The sequence below is a fragment of the Pipistrellus kuhlii genome, unplaced genomic scaffold (assembly GCF_014108245.1).
Source record: "Pipistrellus kuhlii isolate mPipKuh1 unplaced genomic scaffold, mPipKuh1.p scaffold_m20_p_1, whole genome shotgun sequence".
NCBI classification, from domain to species: domain Eukaryota; kingdom Metazoa; phylum Chordata; class Mammalia; order Chiroptera; family Vespertilionidae; genus Pipistrellus; species Pipistrellus kuhlii.
The window spans coordinates 79376073-79388110 of record NW_023425404.1 but is presented as its reverse complement, the minus strand read 5'-3'; the positions used below and the strand labels follow the sequence as shown (position 1 = coordinate 79388110).

The 12038-nt window shown below is 39.2% G+C and overlaps 1 protein-coding gene across 1 annotated transcript in view; it reads right to left on the bottom strand.

Annotated features, from left to right (window-relative positions):
- Nucleotides 1–1574: 1574 nt before the first annotated feature.
- The window catches only part of ODAD2 (outer dynein arm docking complex subunit 2), a 175192-nt gene continuing 164728 nt past the window's right edge, over nt 1575–12038 (bottom strand). The window contains exon 19 of the mRNA XM_045585889.1: nt 1575–2035. Coding sequence (XP_045441845.1) covers nt 1922–2035 — 114 coding nt within the window. The 3' untranslated portion in view covers nt 1575–1921. The remainder of the gene's footprint in view (nt 2036–12038) is intronic.

Sequence of the window (12038 nt, the reverse complement as noted above, 5' to 3'; positions counted from 1 at the left end):
TGAATGGCTATACCTTTTGACAGCCTAAGGGCAAGTTTACATGTAAACAAGTTTGCTTCTCAGTTCCCAGGGCAGAAAAAACAAGGTTTAAAATTATTAGATTTTAAAATTTATTCTTAGAAGTGTAAAAGTTTATTAATTTAAGAAAACAACAACAACAACAACAACAACAAAAAAGGAGATTGAAAAACCTGATGAACAATATTAGCTGTTGATTGTAGTAGAGTCGGAGATACGGGAGGGGAGTGGACTGACAGTTCTCGGGGAAAGGGGGAGTGGTGGATGCGGGAAGAGACAGAACATAAACTGTGCACCTATGGATGAGGACAATGGGGGGTGGGGAGGAAACCTGGTGGAGGGGCGAAGAAATGAGGAACCTTTGTAATAATATTAACAATAAAGATTGATTAAAAAAAAAAGTAAAATAAAATAATAAAATAAAATAAAACCAATGATGATTGCCGAAACTGGTTTGGCTCAGTGGATAGAGCATAGGCCTGCGGACTGAAGGGTCCTGGGTTTGATTCCAGTCAAGGGCATGTACCCTGGCTGCAGGCACATCCCCAGTAGGGGGTGTGCCGGAGGCAGCTGGTCGATGTTTCTCTCTCAGCAGTGTTTCCTGCTCTCTATCCCTCTCCCTTCCTCTCTGTAAAAAAAAAAAAAAATCAATAAAATATGTTAAAAAAAAACAAAAAACAGTGATGATGAGTTGGCATTTTATAAAACCTTAAAATTCTCAGAAATTCCTTAGCTTTTTAATCATAGGAATTATCATTGGTAAATTCATTATGTACAGGCTTTTCATTTCATACAAATTATTTACATTTAGCTCAATTTAGTTAATCATCTGCAAATTATGACAAACCTACACATTACTTAATATTTTTCCATAAAACCTCCTCGCCTGCTTTTAAAGCATTAACCTAGACTGTCTGTTTATAGAGCTGATGCATACAAAGTTATTTTCCTGGTGATGCTTGCACAGTTAGTTCCCAAACATTTCAGTACACTGAGGTTACATATGTGATTCTTTTAAGTGGCTTGTAATGTTTCTATAACCTGATAAAGTGCTATTAATCTTTTGTAGCCACTTTTTAGAAAGTACTTTGTGTGCTGAAAACAAATACAGAAATTCAAAGCAATTTTATGAGAAGTAATATTATCCTGACACCAGCACAAGTTCATTCTTTCAATAAAAGTGTTGGTGAATCCTGTGAGGGAAATAAAATGTATCATTGTTTATGCTGTGTAAACCCCAAAATTAAAAAACACACAACTCATGCATTGCTTATGTTTTTGTGATTTGCATGATCTGGTCAAGTGACAGTTACACATTATCTTTCAGATGTTTAATAGATTTAGGAGAAAGTTGGAATGACCTCGGGATGATCTCTCAAGTCCAGCTGCTTAATTCTGAATTCTATTTAATAACAGTTTGTGAAATCAGCACATCTCTTCAGAACTCTCCCATGGGTTGCAAGTGATCAAAACGACAAAACCATAATGAAAAGACTGTTAGATAGGTTTAACAGAAAGGGAATTCTAAAAACTCATTCACTATAGCACTGCACACTGGAAGACCATATCTTTTATTAAAATTTTCACAAATACAAAAGCATTGCTGGAAAAAAAAAATGTGGTATACATATATTCTCAATTCCTGGAAAATTATAAAAAAAAATTATTGGCTTTATATTTCATTACATGCAGATCCTTAAAACATTGAATAGAACAAAAATATTCATACAGTTTTTGCATGAACAGCATCCTTCATATTTTTCATCCATATGTTTTCATTCAGGCATTTGTCTGCTTGTAAAGGATCTGCTAATAAATGTTTCCTAATTTCAGCTTCCCGGCCATGGGAGTGATATGTTCTGTGTCATGCAAAATTTGATAGCTTGAAATGTCTGTTCGAATTTCAAGTGTATCTTGCCTTTTCCGTAGCAAGAGCCAGCCTGCGGATGTTCGATATGCAACCGGCTGCAGCTTCCTGGAGGTCCTGGTCAGGCGACCCAACCATGTGCAGTAGAAGCTATCACACATAAGGAGGAGGAGAAGGAAAATAAGAGTAAAACTGTTCATCTAAAGTCATAAAGTTGGCTATGAAATACTTTTAAATATTAAATATTTTTTAAAACCACCGAGAAAGAGGTACAAGAAAGCCTGTTTGAGCTGATACAAATAAATACAGATGATGTTTAGTCAGATGCAGGAAATTCTCATGAAATTCTTACCTTTTTTTATTTTTTGGAGCTGAGCTAGACAAGTTTCTCTTTTCTTCGGTCATCTAACTGCTATGGATTCTACTTTAAAATTTCTCTTGCATTCTTTTTGGTTTCCTCACTTCCTAGGATAAGCCAATATATGCCCAGACTATAAGTGCATCCTCTTAGATTTAATCTCTGTATTCCATCTGATCATGTCACAACCTAATTATACCAGTCCCTTAATAGAGATTATCATTGGCTCCCAATGCTAGCTAGAGGCCAGTCTATTAACCTTAAAGTATTTTTTTTTTTACCTCTGGCCTCAGTTTACCCTTCTAGTCATTTGTCTTCCTCCTGTCCTATATTGTACTCCTGCTCTATATTGTACTCCCCACTTCTCTGCCCTTGATTGATGCTACCCCCTACCTAAAATGCACTTCTATATTCTTCTCTGATTTTCTAAATTTTAACCATCTTTCAAGACCTAAATTTTTGACAAAGCTTCCACAGACTTCCATCAAACAAAATGCCGTATCTCTCTCATAGCAGTTGGCTCAAATGTATTTTGCTGCACTTAAATTTTTTCGTTCTTCAAAGATATTGGGATTTATGCTTTCTGCTCTTCTTTAGATTACAAACTCTGAAACTTAGAGTACCATATAGTGCCTAGCGCATAGTAGATATCCAATAAATTTCAAATAAATGAACTTTTTAAAATCATTCATTAACATAATTAGTAGTTCTGATGAAGATTTAACACTTAATTGAATCATATTTTACCTACACAGTAATATTTTAGTAAAAGTGTGGATAATGTTAAAAAATAAGTATGATTTGAAAGGAAAGAAATACTGTAAGGATAAATACTGTGAAACAGCTTAAATATGGCCAGAATAGGAACTTGGATTTTATTCTAAATGTAACACAGAAAAAATTTTAAGCACTTTAATCAAAAGAATGGCATGGTCAAATTTGTATTTTTGAAAGATATCTTTTACAGCAACTTAAAGATTATGTAGAGAGGAGAGACTGAAGGGTGCTATCAGTATAATACTTCAGGCTACAGGAATCAGAAATAGCATGGGAGGAAGAAATTCAAGGAGTATTCAGAGACTAAACTATTCAACTGGTCTGAGGACAGTTTGTTAACCAAATAGAAGAACATGAAAATGGTAATCTCATATTATACACAAACATCAATTCCAGGTGGATTAATAATTTAAATAAGAAAGGAAAAATATAAAATATTTAGAAGGTTGTATGTGAGAAAACCTTGATCAAGAGGTCTGGAGGATATCTGGTTTCTCAGTTCCTGACTTCCTCATTGTCAATGATCTTTATCTCATTCTAGCCCCCTACTTCCAGGGTAACACCCTGGTTCTTATTTCTCATCACTCTCCACAGCCTCACCTTTAAAATCTCTAATCACAATTTCTACTCCTATGATTTGGTCATTGAACTTACTTGCTTATTCTCATCACAATCTAATCCATTGGCTTATATATGTCTTTTTGTTTTGTTTTTAACTTTCTCCCGTCTTCACTTCCTCTATAACCAGTTTAGATTCCATAGTACATCTTTTCAGTTATTCTCTTACCAGTTCCTTGACATCCATCCAATACTACCATAACCAACTCTGTCTTTCCAATGCCCTCACTAATTTCTGAGCCCTAATGGAGGCAATATGTATACAATAAGGCAAATCCAATCTCAAATGAATTCTCACCACTGCCCAGCAATCTCAATATGTCTCTTTTAAAACATTACTTCCCCACTCTTTTCAATGCCTACTTCAAATCTTCTTCAACTCCTTCTTATAATCCCCATTATCAGCAGATAATCTTTAAGGGATTCTTCATAAACTTGATAGAAGCCTTTAGATAGGAACTATTGTACTTTAACCAAATCTGCAAATCTACTGCATCTTAACCTAGCTTTCTCCCCTATCCCCTTCCTGATGTCTCTTTCCTTCTATCCAAGGTCCATTACTCCACTTGTATCATCCAGTCGCCTTTTCCTTGGGACATTTTACCACAAAGTAGTCCATCTCTTATTACTTTTTCTTTAACCTCTTCCTTCTACAAATTCCTTCCCATATTAAAAGCATGTTTCCATATCTTAAAAAAACAACACCCCCCACCACCACCTGCAAAAAGAACCTACCATTTGACTCATTTTCTTCCCTTCATAGTCCAATTTCTTTAGAAAGTTGTCTGAACTAACTGTCTCTGGTCTTAAGCTCCATTTAACTCATTCTAGGTTTGCTTCTGCTTTCACCTTCCCATTGAAACAGTCCTCTCAAAGGTCATCAATAACTTCCATGTTGCAAAGAGCAATAGATACTTTTGAGTCTTTCTCTTATTTGGCTCCTTAACAGAGTTCAATATAATTGACTTTCTGAAATTGTCTCTGCTTCTTATTAACATAGTCTCTTGATTTTCTCTGTCTCCATTTGTCATCATCTTCCCACAACTCATTGATGGTTCTTTATCTTTCTCCCAACCATAAATCTTAAAGTTTTTTTTTTTGTTTGTTTGTTTTTTTTAACAAATTCCTTTTCTGTCTTCATTCTGTTATCTTTTCCTAGATGGTTTCTTTCACTACCTGACTTTGAATACCATTCAGGGGGAATCATTTTCTAAATTTATATCGCCACCTCAGAAGCTTCTTTTTAATGTTTCTTAGATATCTCTACTTAGAAGTCTCACAGTTATCTCAAACTTCATATTCCAAATGAAGTTTTAAATGTTTTCTCTCTAAACCTGAATCCCATATCAGTAATAGGTATCATTACTTAGCTGCTCAAGCCAAGAATCTTCCTGTATCATACTTAACTCCCACTCTTATCTTCTTTGCATGCTATCAAACAAATTACCATATTCACTTTTCAAGGTCATTCATTTCTCTGTATTGCTCTATATTGCTTCTCTGTATTCTCATTGCCACTTACCACCCACCCCTGGAAAACTTACCATAGCTTTTTACTGTCTTTCTATTCTTTTTTGCCCCCCTGTAATTGGTCATTCATTTATACTGCTTCCAGATTAACTTCCTAAATTATTAAGTTCACCAATAAGGGGTAAAGTTCTAGAGAGAGAGAAATGAGATATAACCATTCTTCTGAGATACAAGAGAAATATTCTATTCTGTATGAGAGAAACAGGGACATTCAGGGAATTTTGTGAATTTTGTATTGTTAATATAATTAAACAAGGAGGCCATTAGCTGAAGTGGCTCTAGTGCCTTGGCAGGCTATGTAAGCAACCCAAAATGTAAACTAGAGTTAACACATGCTAATATGAGAAAATGAAACCTAAGGACAACCAATCACCATCAGCCAAGTAGGCTTTCCCAAATAAGGCAACCACTTAGGCTATCACTAATAAAAAAATTTCCATACTATCCCTTGGGTCTTCTCTATAAAAACCTACTTCTCTCTGTTGGTGGAGGATTTTTTTAAAAAGATTAATAGTGTGTGGTTTTGCTCTCTATTTTTAGGAGAGTGAAAATAGGAATAAAATTACTTTCAAATGCTACTTGGTTGCTGGGCTTTTGTGTCTTTGACTACATTTCCATGTCATGACAGGATTATGACGTAGCTTGGCTCCATACAGATTATGCATTTGAATCTCATAAATGCAGGGCCCAGAACAAAGTGCTCCATAAATGGTGTTCATTATCATGGTGATTATTTCACCAGTTCTGAATCTGATTCTGTATTTACTCCTTAGAGCCCAGCCCTGGTTCATTTTGGAAGAATGAGGAAGGTGAAATTTTGTCCCAGAGGTCAGTCTAGTGCCTGCCAGCATTTACTCTGGGCACCACCTTATTTCTGGTTTACCTCAATAGGTACCAATGACCCGGGTTTCACTTGGCATCGGTGGTTGTTACCACCACCTTGCACAGTTCCCTTAGAGAGCAGCTCCTTGGCCTGGTGCCTGCCCAAATGCCTGTATTTTGCCCGTACTCCTTCATATATGATGGTTGTTCAAGGGTCCCCTCTGACTTTCCAAGTCAGTTGCATTTATTCCTAAACTCTCGATGCCAGTTACGTAATTTCATGCTACACAAACCAATGAAGTGTGAGTGTGAAACATACTAGTCATAGCATTTGGCTTGTTGTTGGCCTCCTGTTGTTACACAGAAAGTCTGCAGCATATTGGCTATTCCAGAAAGCAGCTAAGCAAGGGTTGCTGAGGGGAGCATATACTGTGCACTCACATGCTTGATGTTAGAATATAACGTTTAAGCAATGCAGGACCGTTTTAATGAATCTAATCTATAAATGACATTTTCTATTATCTAGTTTCTAGTCCTGAATGCAATAAAAGTGCTACTACTCTTTGAGAAAGTAATTTTGCCTACATTTCTTTCATAAACCTTAAGCCTTTGTTCTATATTTTACAATATATGGTGGTGAGTGAATGAATGTTTAGAGCCTAAAAATTTGACCAGTAGAGCCCAGCAGTCTAGTATTTAAAGGTAAAGTATAGGCAAGAGGGAAATTAAAAAAAAAAAATAGGCAAAGGGAGAAAAGTAGGATATAGAATGGTACATGTGGTGGGAAGTCAGAGTTGCTTCCTTAAATGTACCTCAAGTGACTTATTAGCATTAGGCACACAGGTTACCTGATGTTTGTACAACGTGAAATTATTTTATTAGCAACTAAACTTACTATTATAGATGCCATGCACTTTGATTTAATCTTTACTGGTTAATTTATCCTGCTCTGCCCATTTTCCCTAGCAAGGAACAGTCTCAACTAATACAGTGTTGGAAGTATAGAATATTGTTTATTCACAGTATGACTGGCTCTATATTTGAGAAGCACTTCCAGAACCCTCTTTGGTTATGCTGTTACTTGAATTCATTATTTTTCCTAAATTTTACTTTGTTGTCAATAAATGTTACTTATTGCTTTTTTATACACTGAGAGGCTAGGTAGCTAATGCTGTTTTATAAACTGAACTAGAGACCCAGTGCACAAAATTTGTGCTTGGGGCGGGGGAGGGGGGTAGGATCCCCTTAGCCCAGCCTGCACCCTCTCCAATCTAGGACCCTTTGGGGGATGTCTGACTGCTATTTTAGGCCCAATCCTAGGATATCCATCTCGCTCATAATCCTGAACTGCTGGCTCCTAATCAGTCGCCTGCCTGCCTACCTGCCTGGTCACCCCTAACTGCCCCACCCTGCCAGCCTGATTGCCTCTCACTGCCTCTCCATGCAAGCCTGATCACCCCTAACTTCCCCCCTGCCGGCCTGGTTGCCCCCAACTGCCCCCTGCTGCAAACCAGGTCACTCTCAACTGCCCCCTCCCTGGTGGCCTGGTTGCTCCTAACTGCCCTTGTCCCCTGCTGGCCTAGTCATCCCTCACTGCCCCCCTGCCAGCCTAATTGCCCCCAACTCCTCCCCTTCCCCCCTGCCACCAGCCTGGTCACCTCCAATTGCACCCCTCACCTGCCTGGTCACCCCTAACTGCCCCCCCCCCCATGGGCCTGGTCACCTCTTACTGCCCCCCTCTGCTAGCCTGGTTGCCCGCAACTGCCTCTCCCTGCTGGCCTGATCACCCCCAACTGTCCCCCCTGTTGGCCTGGTCACCACACAAAGCCTGCTATTCAGTTGTTTGGTCATCCCTCACTAACCCCCCTGTCAGTGGGAGAGTTAATTTGCATATTATATCTTTATTATATGGGATAAAAGCATAATATTTTCCCAAAACACCATCTGAACAACAGGTACTATGTAGTATGTGTCTTGGTTTAGGATAGGCTAAGGAATATGTGCTTTTGTTTTTCTTAAAAGCATCACAAGCAAACTAGAGTTCTCAGAGGAATGCTTTTTAAAACAAATAGATATCACATAACAGAAACTTAGTTCAGAATCCTGCTCTGCGTAGGCAGCTAACCGAAAGTAAATAGCAGCATGTGTTTCAAATCACTAACACCCAGGCAAGGTGAAAAGGAGTAATTTTCTTAGGAAGGTGAGGTGCAAATTAGGAACATGTGATTATGGAATTGATACACATTGTTTGGAATATTTTTTATCTGTAGACTTTTTCCAACTATTAATATATTCTTAATATTATAAGGGGAAAAACACCTCCGGTTTAACTTTTAGGCATATTTGTGCCTTTCAAAAACCTTTCTTGTTTTAATCCATCCTCTCCTCCAAGTGCACCCGAGGACTTTAAATTTATTGGAAGTTTCACATATACACTGGAGGAAAACTAGCCCTCTTGCTTTAAAACTTAATTGCATAGGGCACTTTAAACCATCCTTCAAACACATAACTTTTTACAACGTTGGCATGAATGAGGACATGGGAGGGGCACAAAGCATGGTTTGTGGGTTGGACTGACAATACTTCCTCCACTGTCAAAGGCTTTGATCTCAAAGCCCATGTCCTCGGTATGCACTGTGATCTGATTGAGCCCCCTGGGAGGTGAGATCCAAGACAGCATGAGGATCACTATCTGCCTTCAATGCTTACTTTTATGTCTAACAGTTTCTGATAGTATGTAATGTTTCAGTTATATGAGAAATATGTACCAACTTGAGTGATAACAGATTTTCTTGTGGTTTGACTCAACATTGTTTGGGTGAATACAGACTGGAAAGAAGAGTTTTAATTAGAGCCAGAAATACATGCCTGCACAGAGAACTTAGCGGGTTTTCCAGAAAGATCTTGCGTTCTTTGGAGATGATTCGAACTGTGAGTGCATTTGCTGTTTTCCAGTTTGCAGGGCCCTGCGGCGAGGCTGCCGCACTCGTGCACAGCCGGGTAACAAGGAATGCACTTGGACTCCGTCTGCCTGCACAGTGGCTGCCCGGCTGTCCACAGCTGGGCTCGGCTGCTGTGGCAGTAGGAACTACACAGCAGTTTTACTTTCACATCCTGACGTAGAGCCTTGGTAATTAATTTCATATGACAGCTCACCAGAACCCTGGGCCTCAGCACATTGTACATTTGCTGGTTGGAGCAAAGCCTTTGATTGGTCAGTGAAGTGAATCAAGGGGCTTGCCTTTCAGAGGTGTCTGCCTCTGGTGACAGGAGTGCCTGCCCTAGGTCCACCTCGGCAGTGCTCGAAAGGGGTTCTACTTTTTCCACGGAATGCCGGTCTGTGCAGAAGTTAGCTCACACTTAAGTTTGTCCTCTTTCATCCATGTTGTCTTTTCATGAGCCTTCCGCTAGTGAGGTCCCCTCCTCCTTCCCCCGCACCACCCCACCACACACATATTGGAGTGTTGGGTCTAGAGTACTGGGTGGCATCAATAGAATATGTAACAGAACTCTAACAACCTTCTTCTAAAGAATGCTAGAAATGGAGAATGACTCGACTACTGGCTGGATGGAAAGATTAAGGGGCTCTGCAATTGACTCTACATTAGAGGAAAAGGAAGCAGGAAGTCTCTGCATGCCCTGGGCAGAAGCTCTTAGTATCATTTGGAATGGCTTCAGGTTGCTTTTAAACTTACTATATTTTAAAGTTCTCAGAATGAGGCCTGGCACACAGTAACTGCTTTCCAGTTGTTAGCCATTACTAGTCAAGTAAAAAACACACTTCAGGCACTGTACACTAAACCTGATGCCTGCAACAAGAGCCAAGTGCCAAAATGTATCAAGTATTAACTGGCATGATTGACCTTCTCATGAAAAAGTCAGGTTGCTGCTGCTCAGTTGAGGCTGGGGGTCATGTGGATGGGCACCTCTGAATAAAGAATGCCAAGAGGCCCCGAGGGTCTCTGAGCCCCTATCAAATCCTGCTTTTGTGTTATATTCCAGGCGGCCCTTCTGGAGAAACGAGTGAACCCCAAGACAGGGCTCACAGCATTCTGGGCCTCTGGCAAGCAGTGATGTGCACTGGGTACTGCAGGTCCTGCAGAAATACAGTATCAGGAACAGACTGATTTTTGTTTTCTGCTTTGGTATTTACTAAGACTTCCCTCTGGTTCTTAGTAGCAAGTCAAAGAATACTTCTGTAGGATAAAATGGTCTAGGTCTGTGCTCGGCAAACTGCAGCTCACAAGCCACATGTGGCTCTTTGGCACCTTGAGTGTGGCTCTTCCACAAAATACCACCACCTGGGCGAGTCTATTTTGAAGAAGTAGCGTTAGAAGAAGTTTAAGTTTAAAAAATTTGGCTCTCAAAAGAAATTTCAATCGTTGTACTGTTGATATTTGGCTCTGTTGACTAATGAGTTTGCCGACCACTGTTCTAGGAAATAGAGTAGTCAGCAACTTTATCATTATGCAGTCCATGTCTTATCCGGCAGGTCTTTGAATAATGTCATTTTGTTAAAATGTTGATGAGATGCTGAAGGAACTTAACTATTTTTTAACCAATTAAAGTTGGTTTGTGACATGTTATTTCACTTTAAGTCACAGAACCTATCATGTGACAAACATAGTAGAATTAGGTAGATTTATTTGTGACTTGTCCAAAATATTTTTCCAGCTCTGAACTGAACTCAGACTATTTGACTGCCTGCTTGACATCTCTACTTAGATATAAAAATGCACCTAAAATTTCACACGGACCAAGCTGAACTCCTTATCCTCCCATGTAAAGCCTGCTTTTCCCATGTGCTCCCTATCTCAGCTAAGGTCAACTCATCTTTCCAGTTCTTGGGCCAAAAACTTTTCAGTATCCTTGACTTCTCTCTTTCTCTCATAGCACTTATTCAAGCCATGAACAAAACCTGTTGGCTCTGCCTTCAAAATGTATCCAGAATCTGACCTCTTCTCATAGCCTCCACTGCTGTGATCTGATTCACTATCATCTCTTGCCTGAATTTAATGATTAGGCCATTTATTTTTTATTTTTTATTTTTTATTGCTTTTGTACAGAGAGGAAGGGAGAGAGATAGAGAGTTAAAAACATCGATGAGAGAGAGTCATCGATCAGTTGCCTCTTGCACACCCCCTACTGGGGATATGCCCGCAACCAAGGTACATGCCCTTGACCGGAATCGAACCCGGGTCCCTTCAGTCCCCAAGCCGACGCTCTATCCATTGAGCTAAACTGGTCCCGGCAGGCCATTTTTTTTTTATTTGCAAAAAGATCTGAAGCTGATATTGAAGGTACAGCCTGGAGAAAACTAAGTCACTCAGATTGGGGATTTAGGATAATCTTTTTTTAAAGGAGAAAAGGCAGAAAAGAGAAAAGACTGCTAAGCGATTCACTGGGAAAATGAAAGCCTAGTTCAGAATAAACATGGCACTTTCTAAGAACTGACAAATGGAGTAAATGACCTGAAAGTTGTTGCCATTATTGTAATATATATTCCTTTCCATCACTCCAACTTTCTTCTTCTTCTCCTTCCTCCTCCTCCCCTTCTTCTTCTTCTTCTTCTTCTTCTTCTTATTCTTATTCTTATTCTTATTCTTCTTCAAATGATTTTATAAGAATGCTCTGGTTTTGGTTTTGTTTATTGTTTTCACAGAGGTAGAAGTTAGAAGGGAGGGAAGAAAAAAGGGTTGAATTCCAAATTTAGGCCAGCTCCATGCAAGATAAGAACAACATGCTTACAAGAGCAAAACAATATATAACCTGAAGCAAAAGATCAGAAGCTGGAGATGACTGTGATGACATATAGAATCTCCCGCAATTAGACTTTGCCTAGGGCATGGAAAGCAGAGGGGAGGGGCTTCAGCCAATATTTCCTATATGATAAGAGGAATAGCAGCCTTAGCTAACATCTGAGCTACTGAATACTTTTTGGTAATGTGAATAAAACTGTGACTTAAAATGACATCTCATATAAAACACACACACACACACACACACATACACACACCCCACACACAACAAAAAGCAGTTTGACCCAGG